Genomic DNA, 18315 nt, shown 5'->3' with positions numbered 1-18315 from the left:
GTGCTGAGTGAGGGAATTTCACATCTCTCTGGATTCCCTGTATGCATGCCTATGAAATTTGATTTTCTCCCTTTTAAAAAAAAATATATATGCTGGGGCGCCTAGGTGGCTTAGTCAGTTAAGTGTCCAACTCTTGATGTCATCTCAGATCTTGATCTCAGGGCCCTGGTTCAAGCCCTGCATTGGGCTCCAGGCTGAGCGGGGAGCCTACTTTAAAAACAAAAACTAAACAGGGGCGCCTGGGTGGCTCAGTTGGTTAAGCAACTGCCTTCGGCTCAGGTCATGACCCCAGGTCCTGGGATCGAGCCCCCCATCGCGATCCGTGCTCAGCGGGGAGTCTTCTTCTTCCTGTCCCTCTGCCTGCCGCTCCCTCTGCTTGTGCTCTCTCTCTCTCTGTCAAAAAAAATAAAATCTGTAAAAAAAACAAACAAAATTAAACAAAATTATGCTAAGCGACATAAGTCAAGTCCCAAAAGGCCAAGTATTGTATTATTCTACTTATAGCAGGTGCCTAGAGCACACAAATTCATATAGGCAGAAAGTGGAATGGTGGTTACTTTGTTTTTTTTACAGTTACAAGCAGTGTTGCAGTAAGCAGTCTTGTATACTGTGTATACTGTTTGCAGACACCTACAACTGCGCATGCATGATCAGGCCCCGTGAATGGAATTTCTAGGGATGTGTACTTAATTCTTAATACTATCAAATTGTCTTCCTAAGAGTTTTTTCTGATTTATACTCCTGCAGAGAGTGTTATGAAAGTGTCTATTATCTTAGACTAGTACCTAGGTATTATTAAAATTTAGGGTTTTGTGTTATGTTGCCTTTTTTAAAAGTTAGATTTTCAAAATTTTGAGTGAAATTGAGCAGCTTTTTTGAGTATTTCTTTTACTATTTGTATGTGCATATTTTATTTATTTTTAAGATTTTGTTTTTAAGTAATCTCTACACCCAATATGGGGCTCAAACCTACAACCCTGAGAACAAGAGTCACATGCTCCACCAACTGAGCCAACCAGGCGCCCCCTGTGTGTATGTACATATTTTTTTTATTTAACTAGTTAATTTTTTTTTTTTTTTTTAGATTTTATTTATTTGAGAGAGAGGGATAGAGATAGTAAGAGAAGCACAAGTGGGGAGGAGAGGGAGAAGCAGGCTATCCGCAGAGTAAGTAGCCTGATGCAGGACTCGATCCCAGGACCCCAGGATCATGACCTGAGCCGGATGCAGATGCTCAACTGATTGAGCCACCCATGCGCCCTGAATAATTAATTTTTAAAAAGGTTTTATTAGAGCGAGCGTGGGTGCAAATGGGAGGAGGGGCAGAAGGAGAGGGAGAAGCAGACTCCCCACTGACTGGGGAGCCTGATGCAGGACTCCATCCCAAAACCCTGAGATCCTGACCTGAGCCAAAGTTGGCCACTTAACTGAGCCACCCAGGCCCCTCAGTATGTGCATATTTTTAAAAAACTTCATATTCAGATATTTTGCCTGTTTTTTTTATTTGGGCCTGTGTTTCCCTTGATTTGTCAGAATTGTTTGTATATTTTGGAAAACATTTATTTCTCATGTGTTACAAGTATTTTTCCCCATTTATCTTTTGACTGTTTTGTTACTCAGGAGCTACAGTTTTTTGTGGTTTATGTGGTCTTTTCCTTTTTCTTTTTTTGCCCCCCTGGAGATTACACAAAACCGTTCAAATTACAACTTTATTGAATTTGCAGAAGCATACTACAGTAATACATTTAAAAAAAATCACATAGCAGGGTGCCTGGGTGGCTCAGTCGGTTGAGCGTCTGCCTTTGGCTCAGGTCATGATCTCAGGGTCCTGGGATCGAGCCCCCCTTCAGGCTCTCTGCTCAGAGGGTAGTCTGCTTCTGCCTCTCACTCTCCCGCTGTGCTCTCTCTCACAAATAAATAAAATCTTTAAAAAAAAAAATCACATAGCACTTAGTAGGTGTATGTATACATGTACATTCTAGAAGACAACAAATAGAATTTATGTCGTCTTTTTCTTTATGATTTAGAGATTTTAGACCCAAGTTTATATAACAAATTAGTAATTTTTATTTTTATTTTTGGCAGAGCGAGAACGCAAATTGGCAAACTATTATAAATCATTCCTCCTTTCGTCTTTTTCCACTCCTCCCCCTATCCCTCCAAGTAGAGAAACATCTCTCAGGGTATTAGCTTTTTTTCCAGTGATCCTAGGGCTGTGTGGTTGACAGCCTTTTGCTGGCTTTAGGGATCCTTAGTCTGTCTTTTGCCATTTTTAGTAATTATTTGTACTTAGGCAAAAGATAGTGTGATTAAAAGAGGAATATATTACTTAAAACTAGTTTATAAATCTACTTTATATATAAATTTATTTCACAGATTTCCTGAAAGAATTCTGTATCATTGTGAGATGGAAATGGCAGATTTTGGCTGTCACCAGTAATGGGTTACTTATCTTCCCAGTCAGACATACTTGAAATAGAAAATGTCTTCCAAGTGTGCCCAGTTATGGGAAACACAGCACACTGTTGATTTATATTGAGATAACAAAGATCTTTTTTTATTTTTATTTTTAAAAATATTTATTTATTTGACAGAGAGACACAGCAAGAGAGGGAACACAAGCATGGGGAGTGGGAGAGGGAGAAGCAGGCTTCCCGCCGAGCAGGGAGCCCCATGTGGAGCTCTATCCCAGAATTCTGGGATCATGACCTGAGCCGAAGGCAGACGCTAAATGACTGAGCCACCCAGACACCCCTAAAACTCATCCTTTTAAAGTGTACAATCCAGGGGCACTGGCTGGCTCAGTTGGTAGAGCATATGAGTCTTAATCTCAGCATCATGAATTCAGGCCCCAAGTGGGTATAGATCTTACTTTAAGAAAATGTTTAAAAGAACTTATTTTATTTTTATTTTATTTATTTTTATTTAAATTCAATTAGCCAACCTATAGTACATCATTAATTTCAGATAGAGTTCAGTAATTCATCAGTTGTGTATAACACCCAGTACTCATCACATCACCCAATTATCCCATCCCCCCACTTAACCTCCCCTCCAGTAACCCTCAGTTTATTTCTTATAGTTAAGAGTCTCTCATGGTTTGTCTCCCTCTCTGATTTCTTTCCATTCTGTTTTCCCTCCCTTCCCCTATTTTTTTAATACCTTATTTTATATTGTGTTTTATCATGATAAAATTTTTGACCTGTGATTTATGTAAGAAAAATGTGGCCATCTTGAATTTATTTATTCATTTTATTTTAAAGATTTATTTATTTGAGAGAGTGAGAGGGGAAGGGACAGAGGGAGAGGAAGAGAGAATCCCAAGCAGACTCTGTACCCAGTGTGGAGCCTGATGCAGGGCTTGATCTCATGACCCTGAGATCACAACCCAAGCAGAAACCAAGTGTCTGGCTCAACCGACTGTGCCACTCAGGCACCCCTGGGCAGTTCTAATTTAAATGCTGTTACAACATATTAAGTTGTTAAGGATTCTGCCTTTTGGTCTGCCTGAAGTATTTCTAGTCATTAGTGTAGGACGTAAAATAAAGGTCTGTCATAAGAGGGAAAACCAGCCTTTTGGTCTGAATTTAAGATCGGGGTGCCTGGGTGGCTCAGATGGTTGAGCATCTCTGCTTTCGGCTCAGGTCATGATCTCTAGGTCCTGGCATCGAGCCCCACATCGGGCTCCTTGCTCAGCAGGGAAGTCTGCTTTTCCCTCTGCTTCTCCCTCTCCCCCTGCTTATACTCTCTCTGTCTCTCTCTCTCAAATGAATAAAATCTTTAAAAAAAAAAAATTAAAAAAATAAATAGATCAGGGGCACCTGGGTAGCTCAGTCGGTTAAGCGGCTGCCTTCGGCTCAGGTCATGATCCCAGGGTCCTGGGATTGAGCCCCGCGTCGGGCTCCCTGCTCAGCGGAGAGCCTGCTTCTCCCTTTCCCTCTGCCTGCCGTTCTGCCTACTTGTGCTCTCTCTATGTCAAATAAATAAATTAAAAAAAAAAACTTTAATAAATAAATAAATAGATCAGATGGGTTGATTTATATATTAGTAATTTCTTTGTAAAAAGTTACTGCTATAGGGCGCCTGGGTGGCTCAGTTGGTTAAGCGACTGCCTTCGGCTCAGGTCATGATCCTGGAGTCCCGGGATCAAGTCCCGCATCGGGCTCCCTGCTCGGCAGGGAGTCTGCTTCTCCCTCTGACCCTCCCAACCCTCCCCCCTCTCATGTGCTCTCTCTCTCAGTCTCTCTCTCTCAAATAAATAAATAAAATCTTAAAAAAAAAAAAGTTACTGCTATAAAAAGGTAATATAAGTGTTGATGTTACTGCATTATTTCAGGTAGTTTGGTAATTGTAATGGATATACTTAAGACCCAGCTGTCTGACCTTGAAAGAAGAATGATTTTGAATAAAAAACACAAACATTTCTTATAGGTAGCCCAACCAGGCTTTAATATTTATCTTTTAGGCCTTTTTATCCCTTATGACATGTTCATTTGCTCTTCACTTTCTTTCTGTCTGAGCTTATTGGCCATTTACTTTTGAATAAGGAACATCTTGGCCATTATGGGATGGAAGGGTGGGAAGGTGGGAAATACACAAAACCATTGGTAGTTTGATAAAATATGCAGTGTTTGGAAAGTGATATATTGGGTTTTACAGAGTAGATGTTTAGGTTAATTGCATGCCTCTTCAAAAAGGCTAATATTCTCCCTATGTACGATCCTATAACTCTTACCTGGAATAGTGGGACAACATTGAAGCTTTAGAAGGGATCTCTTTACTTGGAAATAGAGCAGTAATGTTAGTAATCATAATAGACTCAGATGTGATATTTTTACACCAGGAGTTAACTGGGCAAAGGGTAGATGTAGAATTCAGATGTATTGTCTAAGCAGAGTGGATCTATTGTTGTTTCAAAAATGACTTGGGGAGAGGTGCCTGGCTTGCTCAGTGGGTTAAGCATCCGACTCTTGATTTTGCCTCATGTCATGATCTCAGGGTTGTGAGGTTGGGCTCCACGCAGGGCATGGAGCCTGCTTAAGATTCTCTCCCTTTACTTTTACCAACCCACCCCCCTCACCACCTCCCTCTCTCCCTCTCCCTCCCTCTCTTAAAAAAAAAAATGACTTGGGGAGGATTGTTTTCTGTAGTAGGAGGCTTTTTGTGAAAAGCAAGTACTCTATGTGGCTATTCTTTACTATTGCTTATTAGTAGGATCAGTTGCAAAAACTAGAATTAAAATTAATTGCATTTTCATTGATAACCCAGCCAATAATGGTTGAGTGCAGTGCCTTCTGGAAAGAAGGGGTATTGAGAAGTACGTCTGTGTTGAGGGTTATGTCTTTAGCTTTATGTAATGGTGTTGCTTTGTAAATTATAGAGTAAGTTTCTTGTGGAGTTGATAAAAACAGTTTAGAATAGGACAACTCTTCACCTCTCAGGGATCTAAATTGTAATTACATTCCCTCAGGCTAGGGATCTTTGCTTTGTTCCTTGATATGCATCAGGTGCCTAGAACAGTACCTGTTAAAAATCATACAGTTAATAATTGAATTAGGATCAGAACATTAGTGTCTTTTCTTATACTCTCATGCTTTTCCTCCACTATGTCAACATTGCTTTCCAATGTGAACTCTGAGGCCATTAATTCACTGAAATTATATTCTTCAAGGAACTGCTAAGGACTGTCAGTGCTTATTATATAAATTGTCCATTGTGGGGTTTTTTCTTTTTTTAAGATTTTTTGTTTTTAAAGTAATCTTTAGGGGCGCCTGGGTGGCTTAGTTGGTTGAGCGACTGCCTTTGGCTCAGTCATGATCCCAGGGTCCTGGGATTGAGCCCCACGTCAGGCTCCCTGCTCGGTGGAGCGCCTGCTTCTCCTTCTCCCTCTGCTGCTTCCACTGTTGGTGCTCTCCTGCTTTCTCATTCTGTCAAATAAGTAAATAAAATCTTAAAAAAAAAAAAAAAATCTTTACACCCAACATGGGGCTCAAACCCACAACCTCAAGATCAAGAGTCACAGGCTCCACCGAATGAACCAGCCAGGCACCCCTAAATTGTCTGTTGTTGAAAGGAGACCAAACATTTCAACAAACGTGGCATTATTTTGGGTAATTTTTTTTTTTTTTTAAGTTGGCTCCCCCAACGTGAGGCTTGAACCCAGGACCCTGAGATTAAGAGTTGAATGCTGTACCGACTGAACCAACCAGGCACCCTTACCTTGGATAATTTTTAAATTGACTCTTAAAAACTTAGAATACAGTGTATGTTGATCAATTTAATATTTTTTAATGTTGAACATTTTGACCAAACAGAAGCCAATTTAGTATTGTTTCTTTACTGTGTTTTTGAAGACAAACCTATTAAATAGTTATATACTGCAGCTTGTAGCAGTCAAACACAATTTCTTAGCTTTCTGTTCTCAATTTATTTTAAACTTAGGTTCTCTTAATTCTTGAGAAATTATAAATGAGTTAACTTAATCACATAACTAGTGACCGTGTAATTTTAGAAATTGATATTTTCTGTATATTACTGGAAAATATTCCATAGGTTCTCTGAAAACCTGTATGTATCTAAGGCTCGATGTTGTTGAAAAGGAAATATTACCTAATTGTGGTTTGATTCTTTTTTAACTACTAAATGTCAGATAAATGTTTCATCTTGAATACTTGAAAACTGTAGGAAATGTGTTATTTTGGAAAGAGTAGAGAAAATCAGGACATCACCTTTACCAGCTGAGCTTTCATGGATATGAAGAGTTAGACACTGCCTTTTTTTTTTTTTTTTTTTTAATTTGGGAGTTTCCAGTCTTCTCAGTATAGATGAGTAATGTAGAGTTAGTTGTAATACTTGATTGAGTTCTCCTTTGTTGAATTGGAAGATAAATTTATGTCTTGTTTCTAAAGTGTGCTCTCCTTATATAAAAATGATAGAGATGGTAAGCCCGCCCTTCTGAGGAAGGGAGCATGATTTGACTTTATTTTACACCCATAATCTATGGAATGATTATTTGGTAATTAATAATCAATGCATAGTATTGTATTTAACTCTTTGTTATTCAGGACATAAGCTTAAACATTTGTTTTCCCCGTATTATTCTTTGGCTAACTGAATTTTTGATGGGGAGTTGCTTCCCTTTGCTGCTTCCCTCTTTTTTTTTAATTACCTAATTAATTATATTTTATTTTTTAAAGATTTTATTTATTTATTTGACACAGAGAGAGACAGAGTGAGCACAAGCAAGGGGAGTGGCAGGCAGAGGGAGAGGGAGAAGCAGGCTCCCCACAGAGAAGGGGGAGCCCAATGTGGGACTCGATTCCAGGACTCCGGGATCATGACCTGAGCCAAAGGCAGTCGTTTAACCAACTTAGCCACCCAGGCGCCCTAGTTTATTTTAGAGAGCGAGCACAAATGCGTGCAGGCATGGGGGAGGGGCAGAGGGAGATGGAGAGAATCTCAAGCAGACTCCCCTCTTGGGGCTCCATTCCACGACCCTGAGATCATGACCTGAGCTGAAATCAAGAATCAGATGCTTAACTGACTGAGCCACCCAGGCACCCTTCTTTTTTTTAATAGAAAAACCTATGCAGGGGTGCCTGGGTGGCTCAGTTGTTAAGCGTCTGCCTTCAGCTCAGGTCATGATCCCAGGGTCCTGGGATCGAGCCCCACATGGGGCTTCCCTCTCTCTCTGCCCCTGCTTGTGTTCCCTCTCTCGGTGTGTCTCTGTCAAATAAATAAAAATCTTTAAAAAGAAAAAGAAAAACCTATGCAACCTTCCATTTAGTGATAAACTTTGTAGGTGTGGGTGTGGTAAAATATGCATAATATAACATTCATTTTAACCATTTTTAGGTATATAACTCAGTGGTGTTAAGTACATTCATGGTGTTGTATATAACCATTACCACTATCTATTTCTAGAATTTTTTCATCCCATACAGAAATTCTATACCCATTAAGCAATAACTCCCCATTTCCCTCTTTTTTTTTTTTTTAAGATTTTATTTATTTATTTGAGAGAGAGAATGAGATAGAGAGCATGAGAGGGGGGAGGGTCAGAGAGAGAGGCAAACTCCCTGCTGAGCAGGGAGCCCAACGTGGGACTCGATCCCGGGACTCCAGGATCATGACCTGAGCCGAAGGCAGTCGCTTAACCAACTGAGCCACCCGGGCGCCCCTCCCCATTTCCCTCTTGTCTCTGCTCCTCCTAGCTTCTATTCTACTTTCTGTCTCTATGAATTTGCCTATTCTAGATACCTCATATAAGTGGAATCATAAACGAATTGTCCTTTTGTGTCTGGCTTATTTCATTTAGGGTGGTGTTTTAAATAATTTTTATCCATGTTGTGTCATGTATCAAAACTTTATTTTTATGTCTTAATATACTATCCCATTATACGTATATTTCACATTTTGTTTATTCATTCATTGGTAGACACTAGGGTTGTTTCCATCTTTTGGCTGTTGTAAATAATGCTGCAGTGAACACTGGTGTACACATATCTGTTTGAGCCCCAGTTTTCACTTCTTAAGGATGGAATTGCTGGATCATATGATAATTCTATGCTTAACTTCTTGAGAAAATGCCAAACTTTTCCACAGTGGCTGCACGATTTTATAGTTCTACTAGATCTGCACTGGATTTCAAATTTTTCTGCATTCTTGTCAATACTTGTTCTTTTCTTCCTTTTTTTTTTCTGCCTTAAATAGTCATCCTAGTGGATGTGAAGTGGTATCTCATTGTGGTTTTGATTTGCATTTCCCTAATGACTAATAATTTTAAGCAGATTTTCCTGGGTTTATCTGCCATCTGTGTGTCTTCTTTGTTGAAGTGTTTTGCCTGTTTAAAAATGGGTTGAATTATAAGATTTCTTATACTCTGGATACAAGTCCTTTGTCAGATACAGTGGAAGGTATTGTTTAATGTTTGTATGGAAAAAAAAAGAACTATTTCAATTTCTATCAAATTTCTTCCAAATTAAAAAAGATCCCGTCATTAATTCAGTATCAACAAATAATTTTGTTACTTCTAGTTCAGTTGCCTGATAAAACAGAATTTTAGGATTATGTTTCCCTTGTGAGAGGTATAACTTACACTAGAGAATGTAAAGAGAAAAGTTCTGCTTTCTGATTATGTCAGCTCCAGGAGAAGTGTAAAATTATGATTTTGGTTTGTCAGCAAATAAGAATGCTATATTTAAAATTGCTGTGCCTGCCTTTCTAAAATGCCAGATATAAGTGCATAAAGCATAGTTAACTCCTAATGAAATTCATAGAATTTTCATGACTTTTAAAATTCCAAATCAGTATATTTCTTACATATATCTTCCAAATATAAAAGGTGCCCTAAAATTTTTCTTTACAGACATATCAAGCATTTTTTTAATAAAAATGGGAACATAGGGTCTATCAAAAGATTTTCTCAAATTTATTAATTTAAATGAAAAACAATTTTAAGTATACCTAAATTATAAATTTTGGTAGTTTTAACCTCTTGGAAAAAACTAAATAGCAGAAAACTGCATTAAAAAATTAGACTGTTGGGCACCTGAATGGCTCAGATGGTTAAGCATCTTGCCTTTGGCTCAGGTCATGATCCAGGGTCCTGGGATTGAGTCCTGCATTGCGCTCCCTGCTCAGCAGGGAGCCTGTTTCTCCCTCTGCCTCTCTCTCTCTCTGTCTCTCATGAATAAATAAAAATCTTAAAAAAAAATCTGAGAGATTCATTTCAGCTAAGGGTTCTTAAAAGGTGAAAAGTAGGGCGCCTGGGTGGCTCAGTTGGTTAAGCGACTGCCTTCGGCTCAGGTCATGATCCTGGATTCCCGGGATCGAGTCCCACATCAGGCTCCCTGCTCAGCAGGGAGTCTGCTTCTCCCTCTGACCCTCCTCCCTCTCATGTTCTCTGTCTCTCATTCTCTCTCTCGCAAATAAATAAAATCTTAAAAAAAAGGGTGAAAAGTAATTTAGTAAATATTTAAGAAGTGAGAGTAATAAAATGGTTAAAACATTTGTAAATTTTGGGGGACCTGGCTGGCTGGTTCAGTAGAGCATGTGACTCTAGATCTCAGGGCTCATGAGTTCAAGCCCCACATTGGGTGTAGAGCTTACTTTAAAAAAAAATTTGTAAATTTTTCCCCAAGAAAGAAAAATGTGAATGTAAAAGCCATCTTAAGTGTCACTTTGTAACCTCTCCCACATACATAGATAATGTAAATTGTCTAAAAATAAGAAACACATTTTCAAAAACTGTTCTTGGAAAATTATTGTTATGCAACAATAATGTTGGCTTTATTTTTTCCAGATATGGCCGTGTGGAAAGTGTCAAAATTCTCCCCAAGAGGGGATCTGAAGGAGGAGTGGCTGCCTTTGTGGATTTTGTGGACATCAAAAGTGCACAGAAAGCTCACAACTCAGTCAACAAAATGGGAGATAGAGACCTACGCACGGATTATAATGAACCAGGCACCATTCCGAGTGCTGCTCGGGGATTGGATGATACAGTTTCCATAGCATCTCGTAGTAGAGAGGTTTCTGGGTTCAGAGGAGGTGGTGGAGGGCCTGCTTATGGCCCCCCACCATCACTTCATGCACGAGAAGGACGTTATGAGCGGAGACTTGATGGGTAAGTTCCAAGGTTTCTGTAGGCAGGTATTTTGTATTTGATATGGTGAGAAACAGAAACTCATATTTAGGGGCCCCAGATGGATTTAAAGTTTTGGGCATTCTCAATGTTTCCTATTTTGGGTTGGAAACGGAAGTGATTTCTATCCCAGTGGCTGGTATCTTGTGGAATCGTAGAGGATTATTTCCTGCAGCTGGTTGGATATCTACTCCTGAGATATAAAATGGTGGAAGATTTTGTATGGCAGTATCATTTTTGGAGTTACCTGTCTTCTAGAATTAATTATTCCTTCTCTTGGATAATCTGAAGGCCTTCCTTGGATATATCTCTGCTATCTGATGGAGCTATTTGGCTACAGATTTTGTGGTTGTACTATATGGAATATTTCTGGAATATTAGAGCCTACAGATTCTTTTAGAAGTTGATATCTGCTTCTCAATTTTCACTACACAAAGTGTACAAACAAATTGGATTGTCCCCAAAAACCTAGCAGACCATAATGATTCAACCGCTTGGATCCTACAAACAATACTTTAATCTGGAAATCTGTACTTGGATGAAGAAGAGTGAAGGCAATGTTTGATTTTTTCCATTTTGGATCTACACAGTTTCCATGTTGGAATTATACTCCTTGATGGAATGGGAGAAATTTGAGATGATGAATGTTTCTAAATCCTGGAATATAGCCATTCTTTTCTAATTGCTGGAATGTATGGGATGTCATGCAGTCAAGATTCCATTAGCCCAGGGGAAGAGGATTACTATTTTGTTTCTTAAGCAAGTTGCTGTCCAGTTAAAGGTACTTTAGCCTTGAACACATGGTGACGATCAGTTGTGGATACAGCAATCAAAATTGACTGTGCTGGATGGCTACAAAGGTGAACTAATGGGGAGCAACTGTTCTTCCTCATTTGGTGGAATCGTAGAGGATATTTCCTCTTCTGTCAGCTGCCTGATTCCTACTTAGGGCTGGAAATTTTTATGAATGTGGATGAATTTATAATTGTCTGCTATCTCAAGAAAGAAGTCTGGGGGTTTGAGAGTTACACTTTGTCTGGGACTACTTGCTTCCAGTGGAATTATTTTATCTGGTCACTAAGATTTTTTTTTTCTTATGGTTCATCTAAATATCATTTGACACCCTTGCCCATTAAGAAGGTGGATTACCCCCATAAGAGGGGCCAAAATTGGGGAAGTTATGTTCACAATTCTCTCCCTAGATTTAATTGGGATTATAGGTCGTGTTTCCACACTTGGAAAAGGTTGGTATGTCCTGACCTGTGTATATTAGCCCCTCTCCTAACCCAAGTCAAACTCTCTCTTTTTTCCCCCCACTAACTCTAGAAGTATTTAGTACTAATAGATGAATCAAAGAATAGCTATTAGATTTCAGCCCTGCTAGTTCTTGTGCCTGCCTTCTGTATCTTCCTAAAATATCAGCTGTAGCAGTAATTCTCCTAGAACTATTGCCTATTGCTTCTGTTGTATCGTTAATAACAGCTTTTACCAATTAACATTTGATAGGGTGCTAAATGAATTATTTGTGAAATTTTCTCTTAAGTCTCAAAGGAAACCCTGTTGTTTGTTAGACGTTGAAGTACCTATCCAATTGCCAGAGATGTAGCAAATTTAAAAAGGAGAAAGTTATTTAATACATTTAAATAGGAAAGGTATTACTGAATTTTTTGCCATGCCAGTTGCTTTACATCATAGCAGCAAAAAGCAGAAATAGCCTAGGAAGGTATGGTTGCTACTAAGTGAAGTGGTGGGTGAAAATGAAGATTAGTGCAGAGATTTGGATCTATGTATGTATTGGGGACATAGTATTAGTTGTAAGATTTTTGCCAGATATTCTTCACTGGAAAGATTCTAATTTTTCTGTGTTTTTGATGATTTCTTAATCTTTTGATAGAAGATCTCATCCAAAGATAAGGTTGGGAAGAAACCCAATCTCAAGTTGAGATTCATGTGATGAAATGGTCTTTTAGGAACTCAGGAAATGAGTTCTGGTTTTCTACAAAAGTAGAAGATGTTAAGATTTCTTTATAGGATTAGAATTGGTTTTCAGTATTAGCACATAATTGCATGTGTGTAATTGAACATGCAACAATTTTTTGTAACCGTAGGTTGGCAAATATTCATGTCCTACAGAAATATTTTTTTTAGGTTAAACCATTGCTGATAGCAACCTTCGAATGAATATCTTAGTTTCCAAAGTTGGCTGATTTCATCAGAGGCAATTTGATTTTAGCTAAAACCTTTGAGAGTATATTTCCTGTAAACATTAAGTATAGACATTAACAAGTAGAATCATGGAATAGTTGTTTTAAAAATTATGTGGAATTTGATAGCACCAGGAGATAAAATAATCTTTATTCTTTAATTGAATTTACCATAGAATAGCATGTGTCAATCCAGTATTTTGATAACTTAAGTTGTTGTCTTTTTCTTTTAAGATTCCATTTCTGTTATTAAATGTGATTGGGCACAGCAGTTTACATAATCTGGTAGTTTTTATAATTACTCAAGAAGTCGAAAGTTAATGAGAAAAAGTTATACTTAAAATTTTTTTCTGGACTTCTTTGAAAATGCCCTCTTACTGCTGGGACATACATTGCAATAGGGCTTTCATGTCTGTGTTAAAATGTATTATGGAAATTTTGCCTAAAATAAATTTGTCAAGTAAGTAAAAGTTTGGTATATATTTTAATCAGGTGGAAGTATAGAAAACTTTGATATTAAAATGACAGTCCCTTCTTGTTACATTAAACTGCAAATGAAAAGGAGATGGTATATGTATATTTCTGTACATAAGCCAGAAAATCCCTAATAAAAAGAGCATCTGACTTGCAGAACACTAGTCATGAAAGCCCAATATACACAATGGTTGCTCAGCTGTGAAAATTTTGGAGTTAAGTAAAATGTTAAGCTTAGTAGTGTTTGCTTACTAAGTAGGTTAATGCTGTTTAGCAAATGACAGTTGCAAAGACAGACAATGCTGAAATGAATGTTTGCATGACTTGCTTTTAGTTTTGCTTGCCCTTTTCTGATTGAGTAAATATTTTTCCCCCCCTCCTAAATGCAGGGCTTCAGATAACAGGGAGCGTGCTTATGAACATAGTGCCTATGGACACCATGAACGGGGGACGGGAGGATTTGATCGGACAAGACATTACGATCAGGATTACTATAGAGATCCTCGCGAGCGGACTTTACAACATGGGCTCTATTATACTTCTCGAAGTCGAAGTCCAAACCGTTTTGATGCTCATGACCCCCGATACGAACCTAGGGCTCGGGAGCAGTTTACACTGCCCAGTGTGGTACACAGGGATATCTACAGGGATGATATTACCCGGGAGGTACGAGGCAGAAGGCCAGAGCGGAATTACCAGCACAGCAGGAGTCGGTCACCACATTCATCACAGTCTAGAAATCAGTCTCCTCAGAGACTGGCTAGCCAAGCGTCTAGACCTACCAGGTCCCCTAGCGGCAGCGGCTCTAGGAGTAGATCCTCCAGTAGTGACTCAATCAGCAGCAGCAGTAGTACCAGCAGTGACAGGTAGGTTAACAGCTTTTTGTTCTAACAGACGAGCTGTTGAATAAAATGTCACAAATTCTCAACAATTAGTGGTAATGATTTGTAGCATAGTAATATTTTTCAAAGTAAGTAATCTTGGATCATGTATATAACAAGTGAAGAGGCTTTGATTAGTGGGTGGCCATGGAATTCACCATTCTGTCAAGTACCTGCAATTAAGTGATTTGCAAATACTGTTTTGTGCTCCAGATGCTCAATATTAAAATGGCCAAAAGAGAAAAACGGTAACTTTAGCTGAATGAAGTAAATCCTGTGCCGTGGTATCTCTTTAAAGTTTTTAATTTCTTGGGTGTATAATGTTAACTTCTGTTATTTTGGTTGAAAATTCATAAAAGCCTTTTGTTTCAGGATGTATTGGTGAAATATATTGTTGACACATCTGTCAGTGGCTAAATCAACTTTTGGATACATTTTAACTAATTTTAACATCAAGGTGATAGCCAATTTATAAACTTAAGTAGAAAAGCTTTCTTTAAATGTAGGTTGTAACAGCTGTTCACTAAGGCTGAGGGAGCTAATTTCATTAGTTGGGAATTTTTTTTACAAAGGAGTTTTATTCTAAAGATAAAAATAATTTGAAGGTAATCTTAACAGCAAACATCTTAGAAGTTTATCACAGATCTAGGTAGATAGTATAGCTTACTCATTTTATAATCTTGGACAAGTTACTTAAGCTGTCTATGCCTCAGCTTTCTCTTTTGTGAGAATCATGCTTTAAAGTTACTGTGAAGATTAAAATGAAAAAATGTATTTAAGTACTTAGCTTGATACCATATATATTAAATGCTGCCTCAATAATTGCTAGCTATTATTATTACTGCTTCAGTTATTGGTAGTCTTTAACCATTCCTCATTTCCAGTTATTGTTATTCATCCTATTTATGCCAGATATCCTAGTTTGATACTTGGATGGTGTGCATTTTAAATTTATAGGATACAAAATTTTTTGACCTGATTAAAATGCCCAGATTAATGATTTTTGTTTTAGTATTGCCTGCTTAGAATTAATTTAAGAAAAGTAAATGATCATGTAATTGGGGAAAATTATGTTCTGGCTCCAGTGTTGTAGCTCTGTGACATGGATGAAAACCCTTAACCTCTCATGAATTTATTTGATCTATTGACAAGGTTCATTTGAACTCTATAAGCTGATTATAAAGTCTTGTCATGTCCTGTCTCCAACCAGAATTAAGATACTCAAGTTTTAGTCCTTTTTCCCTAAACCTTCCTCATTAAAGGGATACAGTAGCATTCCATTGTGTCAAAACTTACTGAAAAGCCAACCAATTGTGGAAGTGTTGAAATTGGAGAAACATGATACAGGGCCTTCAGGTTGGCATTGTACTTCAGTGGGAGTGATAGTGGTTTGGGATCTGGCCCTTAGCATGTAGGCTCACAAACTTGAACCCAGAGGCCATCTGATTAATTTGATGGAGCTGATCACTGTTTATGTAAGCTAAAGGAACAGTTACATGCTTTTGAATATTTACAGTCAGAAAGATAACTGCCACAAAGGCAGAATAAGCTTAGAAAATGTACACGGGGACTGAATTACAGTTGTTGAAGATATTTCCTCTTCTGTCAGCTACCTGATTCATGCTCAGGGCTGGAAGTTTTTATGATTTAGGGCTATAAAGGCTATTATGTAGGACTTTAACAAGAAGAGCTGAGTTTTAGCCAGGCAGGGAACATTGTGGGTTGAAGGAACAACCTTAAAGGATACAAATGGAAGAATGTTTTGTGAACAGCACATAATTTAGAATGACTTAACATTGATAATGATTTTGGGTTTGGTTCTTTATGCAGAGATGAGTGGTTGAAAGATTTTGAGAAGGGAGATAGTTTGAGATCTGTGCTTTAGAAGGGCATCTGGTGACTTAGGAAAAACCGAGATTGTGGTGAGGAGGCTATTTCAGTAGCTTGGAGAATGAAGTCTCGGACTCTGAGAATGCCTAACTTGGGACAGGTGGGAGAGACATTATGTTAATAATCAGATTATATTGATTTGTGAGAAACAGGTGAACTTTCTGGAGATGGGACTGAGTGACAGGCCTTTCAGTGCTATCCTCTAAGAACAGGACGAGGTCTTCCTTTGTGCACACCATAGAGCCTAGCATATTATCTTTCTCACAGTACATGTTCAATAAATAGTTGAAACACTTAGATAACATTTCTTAGTTAACACAACGGATAAAACAAAAGTAATGTAAATATTAGCTAAAAGATTTGGTCGTTACATATTATTGAAGCAAGTACAAGGAAAAAAAATCTTTTGGTGGGAAGAGCATACCCATTATCCCTCGGTTCAGCCTCCCTTTTATCAGATGTCCTCTTTTCCTTTACTATTACGTTGACCTCAGAGTGTAATATTTTGAGATGTTATATAGATTCAGAACGTTCAATTTCCTTTTGGAGGAAATAAGTTCTTTTTTGTAATATTTAAAGCTTTATGACTGTGAAACTATGACCTTCCAAGTTTTTTAAAAATGTTTCAAATTAGCATCTTATAGTAGATAAAATATAGCTTGGTTCTAGCTATATAGTATTCTGTCTGCATGACTGACTGGGAAGTCAGTCACCCTCCATCCCCCTTAGATTCCTATTGGTGCATTTCCAATGAGTAAACATGGGATTGATAGCAGTCTGGTTGTGAACTCTTTATAAATGACACACTTACAGTTTCTGCGTAACTGTTCTCAGTATTTAACTGGTGAGAACTGGGACTTAATGGTATAAACTTTCCTGTGTGCAGCCCTGTGGTGCTGTATGTCTCTTTCTCTGTCATGGTTTAGGGAGTCACTTTTCCTTTCAACAGAAAATTTTAAATGCATATATTCCATAAAAGTATTTATTTTAGGGGCGCCTGGGTGGCTCAGTTGGTTAAGCGAGTGCCTTTGGCTCAGGTCATGATCCTGGAGTCCCAGGATCGAGTCCCGCATTGGGCTCCCTGCTCAGCAGGGAGTCTGCTTCTCCTTCTGACCCTTCCCCCTCTCATGCTCTCTCTCTCTATCTCATTCTCTCTCTCAAATAAATAAAATCTTTAAAAAAAAAAAAGTATTTATTTTAAAAGCCCTGATTTTGAACATACTGTATTTCTGTAGTTTCCTATCATTGGGTTTCTTTTTCCTGTCACGTTAATGAATTTTCTGTAATACAGGTTAAAGGAATTTAATTTATTGACTTTAAATTAGTTCATAAACTTTCCCGATATATTAAAGTAGTTTTTGACTGTGCTTTGTTTCCCAGTTGTTTACTTTGATCACACCCAAAGATGATTGGGCTGGCTTAGGGTCCCTGAACTTGGATGGGGAAAATTACATCTTTTCACTAGTAACCTGTAACTGAAATTAAGTATTGCCTCCCATTATTAAAGTAGGCAACAAAAAACAGTAGTATTGATAGTATGAGTTACTTTGTTACCAGTATAAATCCACAGGTAATTTATTATAGTTGCAGATATCTCACAGTGGGGTTTCTAGTCATTACTGGGAAGTAGTTATTAAACTCAGTGTTAAGTATTATAATTTAATGTTAATGAAAACATATCACAAAAATTTAAATATTTTAATAACTGCATCAATATAATTGGTTTCCCTTTTATTCCTATTTATTTTACTTTATGCATTTAGAAACATTATTCTGGAAAGTGGTGCATAGACTTCACCAGACTGCTGAAAAGATATCCTGGCCGTCCTTGATTTTATACTCAATAGAGGTTTACTGAATGAAAGGGGGGGTGGGGGAAATGGATGAAAGGGGGTAAAGGGAGAGAGTTAAGATTTGGATAATCCTAAACCTGTTCTTATTCTATTCCCTCCTATTCAGTAGGTTACTTCTCTAAATCTCTTTTTAATCTAAAGTTGACTTTTGAGTTTACATTCAGCCATCTAGTTAACAAATATTGTTTTTGTGTGTACCAAATTTATGGAGTAAGATAGGTTGTATGGAGCCCCAAGAATAGAACTGTTTATTTATTTTTATTATTTTTTTAAGTTTATTATTATTTTTTTGTAATCTCTACATCCAATGTGGGGCTTGAACTCTTGACCCCGAGATCAAGAGTTGGATGCTCTTCTGAGCCAGCCAGGCA

At 37.9% G+C, this 18315-nt stretch overlaps 1 protein-coding gene across 2 annotated transcripts in view; it reads left to right on the top strand.

Annotated features, from left to right (window-relative positions):
• Window positions 1–18315, top strand: part of SPEN (spen family transcriptional repressor) — a 103400-nt gene that overhangs the window by 25708 nt on the left and 59377 nt on the right. Inside the window, exons 4-5 of one of the 2 annotated variants that reach the window (XM_045898619.3) lie at window positions 10304–10624; window positions 13710–14186. In XM_045898619.3, coding sequence (XP_045754575.1) covers window positions 10304–10624; window positions 13710–14186 — 798 coding nt within the window. Of the gene's footprint in view, window positions 1–10303; window positions 11887–13709; window positions 14187–18315 lie in introns of those variants that run through there. The other variant, XM_045898620.3, reaches the window with a different exon arrangement.

Source organism: Mirounga angustirostris, unplaced genomic scaffold (genome assembly GCF_029215605.1).
Source record: "Mirounga angustirostris isolate CCGP_5_RB_7025 unplaced genomic scaffold, mMirAng1.0.hap1 SCAF_4, whole genome shotgun sequence".
Taxonomy (NCBI): Eukaryota; Metazoa; Chordata; class Mammalia; order Carnivora; family Phocidae; genus Mirounga; species Mirounga angustirostris.
This window is presented reverse-complemented; position numbering and strand designations above follow the sequence as displayed.